Source organism: Pristis pectinata, chromosome 17, assembly GCF_009764475.1.
Source record: "Pristis pectinata isolate sPriPec2 chromosome 17, sPriPec2.1.pri, whole genome shotgun sequence".
Classification (NCBI taxonomy): domain Eukaryota; kingdom Metazoa; phylum Chordata; class Chondrichthyes; order Rhinopristiformes; family Pristidae; genus Pristis; species Pristis pectinata.
Genome location: NC_067421.1, coordinates 11,826,839 through 11,847,592, shown reverse-complemented (window position 1 = coordinate 11,847,592; position 20,754 = coordinate 11,826,839). Strand labels below are relative to the sequence as shown.

Here is a 20,754-nt window from a genome sequence, read left to right as displayed (position 1 = left end):
TTGCAGGGAGGGTGGGGTGTGATGGTTAGGAGGTCGCAACATTTATAGACTCATTCTGATTAAAAGAATATTTGCTTTTGCATTCTTCCTTGCAAATCAGATCTCACAATTCCCTACATTATACTCTGTCAACTGCCTATCTATATCCCTTGTTCAGGCTCTTTTTATCCTTCTCACAACTTGCTCACCCACCTACCTTTATATCATCAATAAATTTGGCTGATGTACACAAGGTCCCAGAGGCTGGAAGGTGGCAAATGTAACCCCACTATTTAAGGAAACAGGAAACTTATAGAATCAACATCGATTTTCGACAGAGGCTGCCTGACCTGCTGAGTGTTTCCAGCATTTTCTCTTATTATTTCAGATTTCCAGCATCTACAGTTTATTGATTTTCAATGACCACGAGGAAGGTAGAAAGTAGTCTTGCAGAAGCTCCAGTTCTTCAGTCCAGCAGGTACAATGTTCTTGCAGCCTGTATGGATGAGAGCAGGGTCTGCAGGAAGGATGAACAAACTGACCACAGTACCGTGTTATAGGTGGTCATGATGAGGGAATGAAAAGGAATGTAGTGGAACTGGGGACTGTATACTTGGTGAGGGAGTGGGGTAGATACAGCTCTCTGGTGAGGAGAAATTTTGAATGATAATTAAAAACGATAAAGCAATGTTGCAGGGTCGAGAAATGGTTTATGATACCAGAGTCTTTTCGGAAAGCACTGCGTATCCACACATAAGAGTATGCCTCCAACTAGAGACAGAGTGGGGAAAATGGAGCAAAGATAAATTTAGACTCAGCACTTGGAAACAACGTGAATGAATTAATGGGACATATAGAAATAAATGGGTGTGAGGAAATAGCCATTACAGAGACGCATCTGCCAAAAGACCAAGACGATTTATAATTAGATTCCAGGATACTTTTAGCTCCTAGTAGGGATAAGCAAAATGGAAGAGAAAGTGGGGTAGCCCTGATAATAAAGAAAGGGTTAAGGACCTTAGAGAGACAGGACCTTAGCTCAGAAAATCAAGAAGTAGAATCCGTTTGGATGGAGCCAAAAACCAGCAAGGTGCAGAAAACACAAATGGGAGTTTAAAGTGAACGAGGATAGTATAAATCAGGAAATTAGAGATGCCTATAACAAGGGCAATACAATACTCATGGGACACTTTAGTCTGTATGTAGACAGGGTGAACCAAATTAACATGGATGACAAATTCATGGGATGCACGAGAGATTATTTTCCAAATCAATATATTCAGGAACCAATGGTGGAACAGGTTATTTAAAAATTAGTACTGTGAAATGAGAAAGAGTTAATTGCTCATCTGGTAGGTAAGCGGCCTTTGGGGAAGAGTGATCATAATTTGAAAGAATTTTATTTAAAAAATGAAAGTGATTAATTTCAATCTGAAATCAGGGTCTTAAATCCAATTAAAGCAAACTACAAAAGCCTAAAATGAGGTGTTAATAGATTGGGAAATTCCATTAAAAGGTATGGCAGCAAAAAAGGTATGGCTAACATTTAAAGAATTAATATATAGTTTGCAATTAATATATATTTCTTTAAGGTGAAAGAAACCTCAACAGGAAAAGTAGCTGTAGTTATCAAGAGAAATTGAAGATATTTGAGATCAAAGAAAAGGCTTATAATGTTGCTAAATAAAAAATAATGAGCCTGAGAATTAGGAACATTTCTGAATTGAGCAAAGAACGTCCAAGGCACTGATAAGGCAACAGGAAGTAGAGTATGAGAAAGAATCTAAATGAATATGAGAAAATGAGAAACATAAAAACAGATTGTAAGAGCAAACACAGATACGCAAAAAGAAAAATATTTGCTAAACTTAATGTCGGTCCCTTGAGACCAAGAAATTAAACTGGGGTAGAAGGAAATGGCAGAGGAAATATACAAATATTTTGTTCTGTCTTCATAAAAACACAGAAAACCACAGAAAACAGTGAAGGATCACAGGTTTAGAGTGAATGAGGAGCTCTAAGAAATTGTCATTAGTAAAAAAAAATTAGGATTAGAAAAAATAATGGGACTGAAAGCTGTTAAGTCCCCAGGACCTGCTGACCTACATCCTAGAGTTTTGAAGGAGGTGGGGTGGGTGGAGGGTGTGGATCCACTGGTTGTCATCTTTCAAAATGCCGTAGATTTCAGAATGATTCCCACTGACTGGATGGCAACAAGTGCAAACTCATTCTTTAAGAAAGTAGGAAAAGCCAGAACAGGGAACTGTAGACCAGTTAGTCTGATATCAGTAGAGGGAAAATAATGGGATCTACTATTAAGGAAATAACAATCAAGCACACAGAAAATTATTAGATTGGGCAGAGCCACCATCGTTATAAAAGAGAAATCATATTCGACAAATCCGTTACAGTCCTTTTGGATGTAATTGACAGTAGATGTGGTGTACTTGGACTTTCAGAAGGCCTTCAATAATCACATAAGAGACTACTAAACAAAATTAGAGCACACAGTATTGAAGGTACACTGATCTGAACAGAGGACTGACTAATGATAGAAAACAGGGGATAATCAGGGTGTGTTTTGACTGAGAGGCGATGACCAGTGGGATTTATACTGTGGACCCAGCTGTTCATAATCAATATTAATGATTTGGATGAAGGGATCAAGTGTAATATATCCAAATTTGATGATGATTCAAGGCTAGGTGGGAGCATGGGCTGTGAGGAAAACGCAGAGATGCTTCAAGAGAATATAGACAGATTAAGCGAAAGGGCAAGGATGTGGTGTTTGGAAAATAATGTGGCAAAATGGAAGGTCATCCACTATAGTAAAAAATATAAAGATGGTGTTGATTTAAATGGTTAAGATTAAAAGGTACTCATGTTCGGAGGAAACTGGGTGTCATTTTACAAAAATCACGGGAAGTTAACATGCATTTGGAGTTCAGTGAAGACTCAGTCATCGAGTATATTCAGAACAGAGAGCGATGCATTTTTAGGCATGAAGAGAATCGAGGGATTTGAGGTTAGTTCAGAAAAGTGACGCTGAGTAAAAGATTTGCTGTGATTGGATTGAATGGTATAGTGGGCACAATGGGCCAAATGGCCCACTCCTATCTCTATTTCTTATGTTCTCACATAAACTCTTTAAACTACAACTAACATATCACACACTTTCATATGTAGCAACATATCAGATCTTTAAAAAAACACTGGGATTTCTCTAAAAAAATGCAATAGTTGGAGGATATTTTCAATTTTATTTAAATTCAATTTAATTCCAGTCACTAACAGCAATGCTATCCCTGCATATGATTAATGGGAATCTGACCCAATCATCCCTACTCTGTGAATGGTGGTGAATCTGAGTGTAATAATAATGAGTGCATGGATATGTTGAATGAATATGGCTGTTAATGGAATTACTTTCAGATTCGTGACACGTGCAGTGAAAATTGAGCCCAGTAAACAAATTACCATGGCCGCGGCCCTGGGATCAAGCATGCTTCAATTTTTTCTCTGAGGATAAACGATCTCGCTGCATAGACCTGATGCTAAAAAAATGATGCATGTTGGATCGCAGGATTAGCTGATTCTTTTACTAGCTTTTTATTTGCATTACACATATCACAGAGATCTCAGAATAGCTTCAGTCTAATATTAGCATGCAAATTCATCCAACATAACCATGCACATTAAACTATTGTACTAACATCCTGTCTAATCAACTGAACTTGAATTACTGTAGCCTAAGTCCAGTTAAATGGGACACAGATGGATGCAATAGCTGAAACTAATTGTCTCATTGATTTCCCAGCTCAAGTGATTTATGGGGTATGCTGGTGATGCAGTTGTTAAATTAGGAAATCTAGAGACCTGTTCTAACAGTCCAGAGACCAGAGTCCAAGCCCTACCATGACACGAAGTTAAAATCAAGCTCAGTTAATAATTTGGAACTTGAAAAAAAAACAATGCTCTTCGTTAATGATAACCATAACATCACCAAAATTTTATTTACAAACCCATCTATTTCATTAAATCTTTCAGGGGAGTAAATCTGCAGCCCTTAACCAGTCTGGACATAACATGACTCTTGACCCTCAATGTGATGACCACTAAATCTCCCAGCAAACCAGTCTATTCAGTGGCAATGAGGGATAGGCAATAAATACTGGCTTTGCTATCGATGCCTACATCACAAACAACAAATGAAAAAAAGAACATCAGTTGAACATCAAAATACGATTACAGAGTGTGAAATATCTTGCCATTTGTCAAACACAATTTATAGTTATTGTCTTAAAATAGGATTTTTATGAGATATTGTGAGTTAAGTGAAAAGGAAATGAGAATAGTGATACAAGAATGCAGGGGGAATAGGATTGTGATAAAAATAGAACATAAAACACTACAGCACAGTACAGGCCTTCAGCCCACAATGTTGTGCCGACATTTTATCCTGCTCTAAGATCTATCTAACCCTTCCCTCCCACATAGCCCCCTATTTTTCTATCATTCATGAGTCTATCTAAGAGTTTCTTAAATGTCCCTAATGTATCTGCCCCCACAACCTCTGCAGGTAGTGTGTTCCATGCACCCACCACTCTCTGTGTAAAAAACTTACCCCTGACATCCCCATTATACCTTCCTCCAATAGCCTTAAAATTATGTCCCTTCGTGTTAGCCATTGTCGCACTGGGAAAAAGTCTCTGACTGTCCACTCGATCCATGCCTCTTATCATCTTGTACACCTCTATCAAGTCCCCTCTCATCCTCCTTCTCTCCGAAGAGAAAAGCCCGAGCTCGCTCAACCTATCCTCATAAGACATCTAATGCTGATGCTGCGTCTATTTCAACATAGGAATATTCACTATTTATTTACTCTACACTTGATCATACCCACTGTACAATATCACTACAGTTTGATTCCCTCTATACATCACCGCAGTGCAACTGTGTCTGTACAATATCACCACAGTGCAACTCCCTCTGTATAACTACAATGTGACCTCCTCTGTACAAAATCATTCAAGTGTTACTTTGTGTACAATAGCATCACAGTGCAACTCCCTTTGTACAATATCACTGCAACATTACTCTCTGTACAACTTCACCTCAGTGTGACTCCCTCTGTACAAATCACTATAGTGTGACTCCCTCTGTACAGCATCATGGCAGTGTGACTCCGTCATTACATACTGTTGTCATTCATAGAATTAAGAATTCAAAACAATTACCCATTTCACAGCTTTGCTCAGTCTGACAGTGCCTGTTTTGCTCTGTTTTCTATATGAATAATTTGAAGTTATATAATGTCTTTAACATAGGCTTAATCACACAAAAATGATAGCTGATTCATAGGAAGGGATATTAACAAATGACTAAAAGCAACAAGTTTTCAGGAGAGTCATAAAGGACAGTGAGGCGGCCAGCTGAGAGGTTTGGACATAATTCCAGACCTTGGGACCAAGCTGGCTGATTACCAGTCACCAACTCTGTGGCAAGCAGAGGAAGCTAGAATTAGCTTTAGAGGGTTGTGCAGCTGGAGGAGATGATCGAGGGGAAAGATAATGGGATGAAGCAGATGTCATAGCAATGGAGAGGATATAGGATGGGAAATTGTCTTAGGGTGAAATAGAATGGTAGGCCTGTGAACTGGCTGGTTCAACCTGAGATCAGTGGCTGGGAGAGAAGAAGGAATCAGTGGCAAGGATACCGTCTGTGAATGACTGAATTAAACTGTGGAGAGAGGAGAGGGGGGGGGGGGGGGGGGGGGAGAGAGAGAGAGAGAGAGAGACGGGAGAGGGTGGAGAGAGGAGAGAGAGGGGGAGAGAGAGAGAGGAGGGAGAGAGGAAGAGAGAGGGGGAGAGAGAGTGACAAGAGAGAAAGAGATAAAGAGAGAGAGAGGGGGAGGGAAGGGGTGGTGAGGGGGAGAGAGGGGGATGAAAAAGAGGGAGAGAAAAAGAGATATGGGAGTTGACAGTGCACATGTGAAAAGACTTTAGATAGTGTAACTGAGCAGTCATACAAAGATAGGGAAGAGGAGAGACTTGGGGAACTGGAGGTTATGGTACATGGTGAAGGGAAACTGCTGCTGGATGTTCTCAGGGAGGGTCACTTTAGTGTTGTGGCAGGAACTGAAGCCATTCTAACATGGAGTTGTGTGGGAGGTGGGTATCCATTTAATGGCGTGGAGATGTAAAGGAGGTAGGAGATGGGAGCTTGCAAAGATAGAGGTGCCAGAGTGGGTGTTTGGATTAAGAGATGATGATGGCAGACTGGAGGTAGCACCTGAACAGAAGGAACCTTTTACGAAGGGCTCATCAGGTAGCAGAAAACAAAAGAGACTGCAGATGCTGGAATGTGGAAGGAAAAACAGAACGCTGGAAGAACCCTGCGGGTCAGTCAGCATCCATGGAGGCAAAAGGTGTAATTTGACATTTCAGGTTGAGACCCTGCATCAGGACTGAGAGGGAAGGTGAAGGATTGCCAGCAAATAGCAGTACGAGTGAGGGTTGCCACAGGGGCTGGTATGTTAGAGGTGGAACTAGATAAGGGGTGGGGGATGATGGGCAGGTGGAACGAGGTGGGGGAAGGGGAGGGGTTGGGAAAGGTGAACAAAGGCAGGAGAAACCTAGGTGGACAGGTGAGTGTGTGGAAGAAGAACACCGGGGGGGGGGTGTAGGTTACCTGAAATTGGATAATTCAGTGTTCATACCATTGGGTTGTAAGCTACCCTAACAGTATATGAGATGCTGTTCTTCCAATTTGAATTTGGCTTCCAATAGCAATGGAGAAGGCAGAGGATGGACAGGTCTGTGTGGGAGTGGGAAGGAGAGTTAAAATGAGCAAGGAGCTGAAGATGCCCGTTGCGTACACAGATCAGGTACTCCGCAAAATGGTCAGCAAGTCTACATTTGGTCTCGCCAGTGTAGAGGAAGCAATGTCAAAAGCACCGAATGCAACAGATGATTTTGGAGGATGTGCACGTGAATCTCTGCCTCACCTGGAAGGGCTGTTTAGGTCCCAGGAAGGAGCTAGGGACAGGGACCTACAGTTGCAGGGAAAAGGCCAGGGTCAGAGAGGGGTGGGCGGGGAGGGACGAGCAGACCAGGGAGTCATGGAGAGTGGTCCCAGAAAGCAGAAAGGGTCGGGGGGAGAGAAAGTGCCACTGGTGGTGGGATCACATTAGAGTTGGCAGAAATAGCGAAGGTAGCTTACAACCCAGTGACATGAACGCTGAATTTTAAAAGGGCATGTAAGGAGATTAAAGAGGAATATTGATTTGTGTTAGAGAGGAGCCTCACTAGAGATTAGGCTTAATGGCCCTGGAGAAGGCTGAGGTAGAGCAGAGGAAATCAAGCACCACATTCCAACAGTATTCACTTTGTCACACAAATTTTATTCCTATACACCACTCATTATGATACTGACAATGATAGCTGCAAAGTTGAATTCTTTGACAAGACATGTTTTTGTAATACTGCAGTCTTAATTTTGTTGCAATATTTGATTCTATAAAGTAGACTTTATAAACAGTGGTCCATGTGCACTGGTCATGAAAGTGTAATGAAATGTCTTTTCATTTAACAGAGAATGTCTTTAAACCAACCAATTAATCCATTAACCAAAACAGGTAAATTATTACTACAATCCTTATCACACTCAGTATCCATATTTGTCAAGGGTAGCTGTCTGTATCAGTTGTATATCATGTTGTATTCACTATAAACGCTGCATGACGTACCATTCAAAGACTTTAGACCAAATGTATCAGGACTGAGAGTATCACTACATTGTCCAGTTTCCCTTGATGTGTACAATGCATAGTCTTAAATCAGAAATTTTCTCAGGATTAACACCATCCACTCCTGTAAAATGTTCTTACATCCTCTACAATTCACAATTCATTTCTTCTTGCCTTATATTTAGGTAAACTATGGTGAAATATCAAGGATTATGACAGAAATATCGAACCGTTTTATGTGGCATCAATTAATTCTGGTCCCTTTGGAAAATGGAATGAAGTGTCTTTCCATTTGAAAACCACAATCCAGCATCTGCAGTCCTTTGTTTCTCTGTCTTTCCATTTGACATTTTTAAACAAACCAATAGATCAATTGAACAAAACAAAAATTATTGGTATATCAAACTCAATATCCATACTTATGAAGGGTAGCTGCCAATATCACCCACATAATGTTAACCATTTACCATTAACTCAGCAGTTAATTATAACATGTTAAGGGTATGGTTATTATAGGCAACTCATTAAGCACTTATCCTGTACTTACCAATTTGCTCTGGTGCTTTCAGGCATATTGAGATACTCAAACCATTTTAATCACATTTTTACACTTTATTAATGAGACTTTAGTGATGAGATTCTGGTTGCAGCTATTTACAATTAGAGGCACTTGTTAGGTGAAGACTTCCTATATTTTTAAATATGTTGCCCAGATTCACAGAAGCCTACAGCAAAAGTCCCATTTAATCATTTGTACTGATCCAGCTCTTGGAATTTTCCTTGTTCTTTCCGCATAGCCCTACAATTTCTTCCTTTCAAGTATTTATTCGACTGACTTTTGAAATTTACTATTGAATCTGCTATATCAACACATTCCAGCTCATGACCTTAAAAAGAATTATCATCAAACTTCTGGCTGTTTTGCCACTTACCTCAAGATCTCTAATAACTGATACACTCCAAATGGAAACAGTTTTTCTTTATTTTCTTTTATCAACACACATTCTGATTTTGGAAACCTGTATTAAATCTTCTCTTAAGATTTTCTATTCTGAGATGAACAATTCAGGCTCTGCTCTGAGGAAGTCAATCATTCCAGTCCCAGGATATCACTGCAATAGTTCCTCGGGGCAGAGTCCTGGGCCCAACCATCTTCAGCTGCTTCATCAATGACCTTCCTTCCATTACAAGGTCAGAAGGGATGTTTACTAATGAATGCACAATATTCAATTCCCTTTGCAATTCCCTAGCAAATGAAGCTTGCAGCAAGGGTAGGGCTGAAACGTAGCAAGTAACATCTGTGCCACAAGTGCCAAGCAATGACCATCTCCAACAAGCGAGAGGCATTAATTCAATGGCATTAACATTGAGTCCCACGCCATCAATATCCTGTGGTGCACCCACATAAATACTGTGGCTATACGAGCAGCTCAAAGGCTAGGTATCCTGTGGCAAGTGTCTCACCTTCTGACACCCCAAAGCCTTTCCACCATATACAAGGCACAAACCTGAAGCACAAAGGAAAACTCTCCACTTACAACAACTCAAGAGGTTAAAAACTGTCTTGCAATGGTTCAAGGGGTCAGCTCACTACACCTTTCTCAAGGGAAGTTACGGATGAGCAACACACGTCAGTCTTGCCAGCAACACCCAGATCTTATAAACTGAATAAATAAAAAAACTCCAAGGGGTTCTCCTGGTCACTGGATGCAACTTCAGCAGAACTGTTCATGGAACAGCTTCGGGGAAGACTTTAAAGGCAAGGAACTAATAAAAGTAGGCCCTGCACTTAAATTAATATCAATGTTCACAGTAGTCATCTTGCTAACTATTGTGGAAAACAAGATGGCAAATGAAAATAAATTAAATTATTCATTTGTAATCACCTGTGAGAGGCAATCACTACAAAACTGAGAACCAATCAGTGAGGAAGATTGTAAAATCAGGAGATGAGGTTCAGCAAAGGTACATTTTGAGGGAAACCTTGCGCGGGTAGTAGCTAAGCAAACTGAGCCTCTCTTGGGCTTTACTAAAACTAGTGTGACCACATTGGGTCCCCTCTTTTCTGAAGTCTTGTTCCCTTTCTGACAGTCCTGAAAAGTAAGCATGCAATGTGCACTGACAACCTCCAAGCATTTTAGTGCACACATGAACATATGAATCAGGATGAAGATTCAGCCACTCAGCCCTGCTCCACCATTTAATAAGATCATGGCTAATCTGTTTATAGCCTCAAATCTGCATTCCTGACTCCATGTGGTAGCCTCTAACCCCCTTGGTTAGCAAGAATGTATCTATCTCTGCCTTTAAAAAAACTCAAAGGCTCTGCATCCATTACTTTCCTTTTAGGAAGAGGGTTCCAAAGACTCGCAACTCTCTGCGAGAAAAAGAATTCACCTCGCCTGTCTTAAATTGGTGACCCCTCATTCTAGATTCTCCCACAAGAGGAAACATCCTCTCCACATACATCCTTTCAGGACTCCTCAGGATGTTACATTTCCATTTATGTCACCTCTCACTCCTCTAAATTCAAGCAGATACAAGCCCAGTCTGTCGAACCTTTTCTCATAAGGCAATCTGCTCATTCCAGGTACTGGTCTAGTAAACCTCCGAAGTGCTTCCAATGCATTTACAAACCTCTTTAATTGAGGCTAACAATACCGTACACATGCTAGATATGGTCTTATCAATGTCCCATATAACTGAAACATAACCTCCCTTATCTGTATTGAATTCCCCTCACAACGTACAATAACATTCTGATAATTTTCCTAATTTCTTGAGTACAGAGGGGATGACTGGCAGCAACAGCCAGACAAGGATTCAATCATCATTTGATCTGCATTAGTATTTGTATTTTGATTGTTTAAACTCTTGCGTGCTTTAGGGCATTAGCTTTACAGTTTCTCTTCCTGTCTGTTCACAGACACCAGGACAATTCAATGCCACGCACGCAGGCTTAACTACCAAGGCTTACCTTTACTAGCGTTGGAAACCTCTGTGGAGCTGGTTGGCAATGCTGGTGCTCCGCGGCAGGCACGCTCCAGACTGTTGTGCTGCTTGGCCAGCTGCTCGATCGTCTCCTCCAGGCGGACGCGTTGCTCACGCTCGTACTGCAAGGCTCGCTGCCATTTGCGACTGTGCGTCTCTGCTAACTCCAGAAAGTCACGGCATGCCTGAGGACAGTAAGGAGCAACACTTACCACAACTCAGTAACAGAGAAGAAAAGAGGATAAATTCGGCATGTCCTTCAGGAAAGTGCCAACCTGGCGCAGCTGGAAGGGCTGCTGCCTCACAGTCCCAGAGACCCGGGTTCAATCCTGACCTCCAGTTCTGTCTGTGTGGAGTTTGCACGTTGTCCCTGTGACTGCATGGGTTTCCTCCCAATCCCAGAAGGTCTGTAGGTCAATTGGCCATAAATTGCCCCTGGTGTGTAGATGACTATCCAGGCCATGCCCTCTTCTCGCTGCTACCGTTGGGCAGGAGGTACAGAAGCCTGACATCCCACACCATCAGGTTCGAGAACAGCTACTTTCCTACATCCATCAGGTTCTTGAACCGACCTGCACGACCCTAATCCCAGCTCAGCAACGGAACATTATGAACCACTCCTTGCACTACAGTGGACTTGTCTCTGATTGTGCAGTTTTATGTCTTGTATTGCACTTTCTTTTGTACAATTTACGTATAATTTATATTCTGTGTGTTGTTTGTACCTACTGGCTTGTGATACTGTTGCAAACAAGTTTTTCATTGTACCTGTACCTCACTGTACTTGTGCACATGACAATAAACTTGACTTGACTTGAAAATGTGGGGAGAATAAAATGGGATTAATCTAGATGGGTGCTCGATGGTTGGCACTGATACGATGGGCCGAAGGGCCTGTTTCTGCATTGTATGATTCTAAGACTTAGCCACTTTCCTCTGCAACTGGGCAGAATCATCCATAGCAAGCTTCTATTCTTCGACTGTGATGGATGGATAATCCACACCAATGTCTGCCCATAACGTGTTAAGAGGTACTAGGTGCATGCCTGACCATACTGGCCAGCTGGGTACCTTATTGCACTGTTAAGTTCAATTTCATAGTCATTCGTATGTAAACTCGAGTAAACATGTGCACATGTCCCTTAGGTATACAGGTGTTTATACATTTACTAACCTGCATGGCACAAAACAAGTTACACAAGGATAGCCAACAGCCATCAGTCAGCTAAAGAAAGTATTTTCAGAGGGGCACAGAGGACCATATTCAATGGTGCTATAATCATAGAGGGATGTCAAAGTAAGGTGGGGATGAAATTCATTCCCTCCAAAGGTAGTTTTCAAAGTCAGGGGAATTCTTAGAGGAATGGTCTTAATGGCCCTTACACTGTTTCCAACTGTCCTCCATCAGCTGAGGCTACAGGAGCTGTTGGAATGAAGACTCTATCTACTTCTGTGCTGTTTGGACAGCAGTGATGGATCTGGACCTTGAACCTTTGTGGTCTTTGTGGAGCTGCTGCTCCCGCAATGCGGCTGTGCAGGGGAATCAAGTCTGGTGAGAGTGACAGAGAGAGGGGCCTGAACCTAATTAGTTCTTCTTACTTTCACTTTCTGCTCTGATTTAGAAGCAGAGCCTAAAAGACTCTTTGACCCTCTCAACTAATAAAGAGAATAATCTCTCCTGTCAAATAGCAGGGAATGTGACTGGAAGCTGGAAAACATCTCGAGCTGTCGCTCTTATGGAGGTTACTGCACTGAAGCAGTGCAGAGAATGAGCTTGGGTGTAAAAGGTGCCTTTCATACCTCCAGGGTATCAGAAAGAGGTTACAGCCAACAATTAAACTGCCATTAGTCAAACATAACAGCCAATTACTGCACAGCAAGATCCCACAAACACCAATTTAATGATACCATTAATCAGATTTGGCAGATTGTGACTGAGGGATAAATATTGCCTGGACATCAGGAGAACACATTGCAGCCTTTTCCTGGAGCCACCCCGATTTCCACTTAGGACTTTCCTAGGCTCTGTCGTCTTCTCCAATCCTTTTCCCAAATTCCCTGTTTTCTCCCATCCTTTTCTCAGTCTGTTTCTCTGCCAGGATGAGAAGACTGAGACGGGGAACTTGCTCCACACAAAAAATCATTTGCGAGGATCTATTTTCAACCAAGAAAGAATCTGAGGCACAATCACCGCACCTTCATTTACACATACAGGACGCAATGTGAAAAACATTCTTAAGAACAGAAGAACTATAGCAGGAGTAAGCCATCCAGCCCCTTGTAATATTCAATAAGAAGATGACTGACATTTTACCTCAGCATTACTTTCCTCCACTAATCCTATATCCCTGGATTCCCATAGTATCTAAAAATTTATCGACTTCTTCATTCTTCGTCCATGAGTCCCTACAGCTGGAGAGACATAGTCAACCAAAGCCTCTCTCTCTCCCTGTCCTTTATCCTTCACCTGCTTTCCCTTGAGCCCCTCCACCAGGGGTCGGTTTGCTTGGCATCCTCTAAAGCTGCTGTGAAACCAGGCTCCGAGAAGGGAATGTACAGACCCTACACTAACTCAACACTGATTTCATACACTGGGACAAAGGCATCACTACAGGTACCACAGGGCAGCAGGTCAGCCCTTCATGGCCAGGTTTAACTGTCTTGACCCTGGTGGGAGTGGAAGAGCATCTGTTTTAATCCTTTAACCCATTCACGAGATAGGCTCAGCACTCAGTCCAAGTAATACAGCCTTCATCAATGTTCCTTTAGTGGGAGTAAAACTACCCCAAAATAGATAATCCTTCTTTGTGAAGGGGACCATGACTTTTTTCCACATCAGTCATCATTACCAAAGGTCTGAAATGGAGTGAGTCACTACAAAGATGCATCCCTAAGAACACAACATACACAAGGTGCTGGAGGAACTCAGCGGGTCAGGCAGCGTCTATGGAGGGAAATAAACAGTCGATGCTTTGGGTTGAGACCCTTCATCAGGACTAGAAAGGAAGAGGGAAGAAAGGTTATTTCCCTCCATAGAAGCTGCCTGACCTGCTGAGTTCCTCCAACATTTTGTGTGTATTATTCCAGATCCCAGTATCTGCAGAATATCTTGCGTCTCCATAAGAACACACATCATTTAGTTTGAAGGGTTGGTAATTCTCAAAGTTTTTCAGTTTAATGTTCTGTTTTGAAGCAGTCCGCACTCTGGACTGATTTATTCAAGGGTAAACAAAACAATACAGCATTACTGGTGGCCCCCATTACCTCTAGGAGTTCAATAACAGTAAGAGGACTGAATGCGGAACATGCACTGGTCGCAACTTGTCTAGACTGGGCCATTTACTGGACCAGCCACAGTCATGGATCTAAAGCTAAATACCTGGTGGGAGTGGAAGAGCCAATCTTGTGAAACTGAAAGATAGATCAGAGCTTTGAGAGCAGACAGAATTCGTCATGATAGAAATACTTCTGTTTAAATTGGAATCTCCAATGACAACAATGTCGTAAAACATCCCAATCATTTCACACATGCGCTACCAAAACAAAACTTGACACTGAGCCTTGTTAAACTGAGTTTAAGTGAGATGATCAAAAGCTCTATCAAAGAGGTAGATTTTAAGGTACATCTGCCAGGGAGAGAGGCTGAGGGAGGGAATTCCAGACCTCAAGGCCTCAGCAGCTGAAGGCACAGCCATCAACATTGAAGGAAACAAATCTGGATGTACACATGGCAGGATTCAGTGACGGCGGCATAGTGGCGCAGCTCATACAGCCTCTGCCTCAAGCTGCTGCGAGCGGCGTTCCACCCTGACCTCTGGCATTCTCTGTGTGGAGTTTGCATGATCTCCCTGTGACCACGTGGCTTTCCTCCGGGTGCTCCAGTTTCCTCCCACATCACAAAGACGAGCAGGTTGGTGGGTTAATTGCCTGCTGTAAATTGTCCCTTAGTATGCGGATGAGAGGAAGAATCTGAGGGGAGTTGATGGGAAAGTGGGGAGAATAAAAATGAGGGTTAGTGTAAATGGCTGCTTAATGGTGGGCACTGACTTGGTGGGCTGAAGGGCCTATTTCTGCATTGTATGACTCCAAGAGTTGTGGGGGTGGATGAGTAACTGAGACAGGTAGAGGTGAGGCCTGGAGGAGTCTGATAACCAAGGTGAGAACATTAAAATTTTACATTTTAACACTTGGTACAAGTAAAGTTATGGATGGCTTTAACTTTATTAAGGTTGAAAGATATCAGAACATCTCTGAAAAGGATGAGAGGAGATGTCTGTAACCATCACACCTCTGCTGTCAGATTCTTGAATACTGACTTCTGTGTAGTCATATTGAAACAAAATCTGCAGTGGTGATGCTCTTTCAGACATTCTCTGGAAGGCTGGGGACAATAGATAAGAGAGGGGATCCAGTACGTTAACATTAGCTGATGGTTCTTTACACAAAGGGTTTGAAAACCACTGGTAACTGACAGCAACAAAACACATGAATAAAGAATACAGGAGGGTGATGATGAAGTGACACAAAACCCTTTGATTTCCCGAGTAATTAATGTTAACTCTCTCAGCCATACTGCCAGTGGAATGAAAGTACCGGCAATTTGTTTCTTGATTAGGTGCTCTCAATGCTCTCAGGGACCGGGTTCGCAATTTCTGCTCCTGTTACGGGCATGTTACTGTGTTTAAATGCTGACAAGCTGGTCTGAGCTCGATGCTGATGGTATAAATCAAACCATTAGCAGAACGAGTGATGTGATTTTGTTTTAAATTCATTCTTGGGACGTTGGTGTCACAGGAAGGGTCGGCATCTATTGCCCATTCTTAATTGCCCTTTTGAGGTGCTGTGGTGAACCACTGCACTCAGGGTGGTTGGTGATTGTGCCTCCAGTGTTCTGTAGATTGGAGTCACCGGACATTGACCTAGTGAAGATGAAGGAGTGACTTGGAGGGGAAGGTGGAGGAGTCTCCAGCTACCTACAACCTAAGCAACTGAGGTCATATGTTTGGGAGGTTCTGGAAATGAAGCCTTAGTGCATTGCTTCAATACAACTTATAGAAGATGTGAATACTTAAGATGGAGGAGTGGATGCTGATTAACTGGGTTCTTTTGTCCTGGATTACATGCAGCTTCCTGAATGTTGTTGGAGCTGCACTTCATCCACACCTGTCCTGCTCATTACAGATGGTAGAAAGGCTTCAAGACAGTCAAGTGTTGAGTTAATCGCTCCATAATTACCTGTCACTCACATGCTCTTGTAGGCACAGTTCTTACACAGAATTCCGTAAGTTGTATGAGACAGAAACAGGCCATTTAGCCCAACTAGTTCATGCAGGCCTTTGTGTTCTACTCTATTCTCTCCCCATTTTTCTTCACCTAAATCTTTCTTCATAACTTCTTATTTCCTTCTCCCTCGTGTACTTGTCCAGTTGCCTCTTAAATGCATCTGTACGGTTCACCTCATCCACTCCCTGTGGTAGAAGTTCCACATTCTCACAAGAAGTTGCTTTCAAATTCCTCATTGGATTTTCTGATGACTATCCCTCTGGTTATGTTCTTCCCTTCAAATACAAACATTCTCTTTACATCCACTCTATCAAAATTTGTCATAATTTTATGGACTAGGTCACCTCTCAGCCTTCTTTCTCAAAAGAGACCCGGTCCATTCATCCTTTCTGGATGCATCTACCTCACGTTTCTGGTACCATCTGTGTAAACCTTCTCCACATTCTCTCCTGTGCCTCTTATATCTTTTTACAATACAGGTGACCCAATGTTACGGCCACTCGGAAATTCATCCTTACAGAATTCACAAATCACTAGCCAAAAATTTGACATAGGGAGTAAAATTTGCTCTCATGAAATTCATGGGAAAAGAAAGTAAGTAAATAAACACAAAATCGATTTCTTTTACAACTCGCATTTCTTGACACATGCACAGACGACGCGGCTTCACGTTACAGAAAATCACAATACCCATCGTTTTCTAGAAACACAATCCCCTCCACTCCTGTAATGCAGGGTCAACCTGTATGGTGACCAGATCTGTGTGCAGTACTCTAGGTGTGATCTTATCAATGCAGGTTTAGCATAACTTCCCTACTTTCTAATTTTAACCCACTGAAATTACACCTAGTGCTTAGTTTATTTTTTACTCCATGATCCTCTTGTTTCTCCACTCCTCTTAGACTCGAACCTTGCAAGTGATATGACCTCCTTACCCTTCCTACCAAAATCTATGACCTCGCCTTTATCTGTTGACCTTCATTTGCAAATATTCATTCTGAATCTTTATGAATGTCATGTGTTGTGTTGCTATCTTCCTACCCAACTCTACCTTTGACCCACCTAGGGAAACTTGGTATTGTGCACAAATTTAGAATTTGTGTTTTTAATTCCAGAATCTAAGTCATTCAGCTGCCCTTTTACATGTCATTTACCTCAATAACGGGCTATGAAACTCATTCACTTTAAAGGTGATGACTATGAAAAGCAAATTAATAATGACTATACAGGATCATCTACTCACATTTAGTCATAAACACCAATTTTATGTCATACACCATCAAGAATGTAAAAATATAAAATGTAAGCTGGCCATTCAGCGCTACCTCACCATTCAACAGAGAATCAAAATCATTACAATACTGTAGAAAGAGAAGCTATTCTTCCCAATGTGCTTGTGCTGGATCTGGCATATAAATTGCTATCCTAAGTCCCAAAATCTGCCATCTTCTTTAATATTTCCTTTTATATGTGCTTTCAAATGTATATAATATTATATAGTTCCCTTTCAAACAATGCTGCAGTTTCTACATCAGTAACCTGCTCATTCCATTTACAAGTAATTTTCTCGGAGAATAACAATTTTCTTATTTCCTCTTCCCATTTTTCCACATGTTTAAAGCTGAGCTCCCTTGTAATTAAATCATGAACAAATGGAAATTATCTCTTTCTGGATTCTTAAAATATTTCATGATGGTAAAAACTTTCATTGTATATCACCCCTTAAAAGTTCATGTTTCAGTGAAAAAAAATCTATTTTCAAGACTTTCTTCACATCTACAATCTCTGATTTCTGACAGCATTCTGGTGAGTCTTCACTGAACCTTTTCACAGCTCTCGAACTTATTTGCAATGAGGTTCCTCAGAACTGTGGGCAATCCTTCAACCAGATCAATGCCTCGCATAAATTCAACAGAATATATTCAGATCTATAAATAAACCTTAAATCACACTTGCCTTGCTCTAGGTTTTTCCTACTTTTGAACAGCTATCCTCTCAGTTACTTTGCTCATGAGAATGTTATCATTTATGAAACTTCCTGCCAGTGTTCCCTTTTATATAATGAATTACTTCATAGCTCTCTGCATTGAATGGCCTTCTTTCTATCTATTTAGTTAATCCATATTGTTTTAATCTCCTGTATTCTACTTCAAAACAATGCAATGCTTTCAGGAACAGACAGATAATGGTCCTCGACACTGCGCTGTTGTCTGGATGCACTGGGGCTTAATAGAATCTTGAAAAATACTTATATAGGACCTGTGTATCTCCAGGACATAAATGGCCAGTTTCCAAATACTTAAAATAGAGTGCATTTCAATAATTTATTCATAAAATTAATCTAAACAATAAACATCAATCAAAATGATTCATTTGGGGTTAAGTCTATTAGCTTTGTAGAATGTGCTTATGTTTACTTCAGTTAACTTGGTTGCAGAGAACGCAAGGAAGCAGATGCTCCCTGTGCTAGAAATTCATTGGAGTTGGAAAACTAATTAGTGAATGTGAGTGGCACTTCCAAGTAAGCACAGCACATAGTGGGAAGCTGAATGATGTACGTCTGTGTGTACCTGTGCATGGAAGGTGGTGTCTTCAACTGGTGCACTGGGAACAGCATAGGCCTTGACCTTGAATGGTAGGAGATGGGCTGACCGAGCACTAGTGAATGGGACAGCTCGCTTAAGCTGCTGTTGGGATTTTCACCAAGGAAGACAAGGGAGGATTCTTCTCCAATCCACCACTGTGCCCAAAATTTGCTGCTGAGGCCTTCTCATTCCTTTGTCAGGGAGAGAGGGTCCACAAGGGAAATGCAGATGCTGGAATCTAGATGATAAACATGATGATGCTGGAGGAACTCAGCAGGCCAGGCAACATCCTGGTCCTCAGCTGCTCCTGCTCTTGAACCAGGGGACAAGCTCTGATGAGAATTTTGGAGCAGGATCATGTCCAAACTCTACCCATTCGCACACACACCAGTGTAAGGTCAGCTGAATCTGCCTCACTACTCAAAGCAGTGTTTGGGAACTGCTCCTCTAGTTCTTACCATGAAACAGATAAATACTTGTCGCATGACTCTTGAGATTGCATCCAGTTATTGTAGTAAGCGCATTAAAGACTCAGGACTTGCAATGTTCACAGGCACAGAGCCCTGCATGTCATGTGCGCATGGAAACCCCTCCCCTGTAGCCCTGGAAGAAACCAGTGTGGGTCCACTGTGTAGCGGCATGTTAATGTGCAAACCCTGGAACGCCCTGCCAACAGCACACAGGCAGCACCTATACCAGAAGGACAGCAGCCATTCACCACCACCTTCCCAACGGCAATTATGAATGAGCAATAAGTGCTGGCCTTGCCAGCAATACCCAGATCCTCAACATACAAGATAAAATCCATTAAATTAAACTAATTTAAGTAAGCCAGTTCAGAAATTCAACATGAAAGAAGCTAAAGAGAAAAACCTGGTCCATCAGAGTTCTATACAAGAGAGGAAAAGGATTGAAATCTGTACTGTGTATCTGGTCCATTGGAATTCTAAAAGCTCGGGAATGAATAAGAAGGGATTTAGTCCTGTTATGAACCAGCAACAAAAGAAACACACCAAGTCATGGATAAGTGTTAGAAACTGTTTTATTAATAATTACTTATGATAATAAGAAAAAATAAAAGTAAAAATGTTAGAATGCTAGAAGTAAAAATGTTAGAGTGTTAGAAGTAAAAATGTTAGATCTTAAACATTAACCCCAAAAACTAAACTCAAAGTGTGTGTGTGGCAAATTCCCAAACTCCAAGTCCAGGAAGAGTTCTCAAAGTTCAGCTCAGCAAGCTGTAAGGTGAAACGTGAGCAAAGGCTTCTTCAACAACCACTGTTGACTGAAGACAAAACGTAGAGAGAAAATAGAAATCCAAATGTTCCACGATGGAACCCATACAACACCTCAGTGTCTACTCAGCAGTAACTACTCCACCGCTTTGTTCCAAACCATCTGCCACCCCAAAGGGCACTTGAATCGTGGCTGTTCACACAAATAACTGTTTCCCACTACAGGTTAATGACAAAGTGGACTCCACTGGATTACTCCAAAAATCCATACGTGGATTGTAGTGACAGACACAGTTATTGTTTTTCATCCATCGATAGAGACTAGCAGACTGGTGTCTCTCTCTCTCTCTCTCTCCTCCTCTGACTGTCTGCTCCACCGTCATTACGTCCTTATCTTCCATTGACGTAAGCACGCCACACACACACACACACACACACACACACACACACACACACACACACACACACACACACACACACACACACACACACACACACACACAACTCTATCTTAAAGGAACATTCACCAATAGTAACCTAGTCCGTAACAGTCCATTGTGATTATATGTTTGCATCAACTAGGGTTAGATAAAGTTGCATCAAAATTTAGTGTCACACTATGTGAACAATGTTTTATAACTGATTGGCAGGTCAGCTAGTGACAGATCATACTGAGAGTCGCAGGACTTTCTTCACTGAATTGCGTACCACATAGATGCAGCCATTCACAAATTTGTATTCCTTTTTAGCTACTCTGATCTTTGATGACAATTTGTTTACAGAGGTCCCTTCTATGCAAGCAGTTAAACCAAAAAGAGAATCCATGTTTCTGGAGATGTCACCAAGATTCTCACAATAAAAGACTGCAAGCAAAGATGGTTAAATACATAGCGTTTTACTTTCATCAAGCATTTATCAAGTGATGTCAATGGTG

General features: G+C 41.6%; 1 protein-coding gene across 6 annotated transcripts in view; it reads right to left on the bottom strand.

The window, feature by feature from the left end:
- Nucleotides 1-20,754, bottom strand: part of osbp2b (oxysterol binding protein 2b) — a 279,746-nt gene that overhangs the window by 69,279 nt on the left and 189,713 nt on the right. For all 6 annotated transcript variants that reach the window (XM_052031996.1, XM_052031993.1, XM_052031992.1 and 3 more), the window contains one exon: nt 10,704-10,902. In XM_052031996.1, coding sequence (XP_051887956.1) covers nt 10,704-10,902 — 199 coding nt within the window. The remainder of the gene's footprint in view (nt 1-10,703; nt 10,903-20,754) is intronic.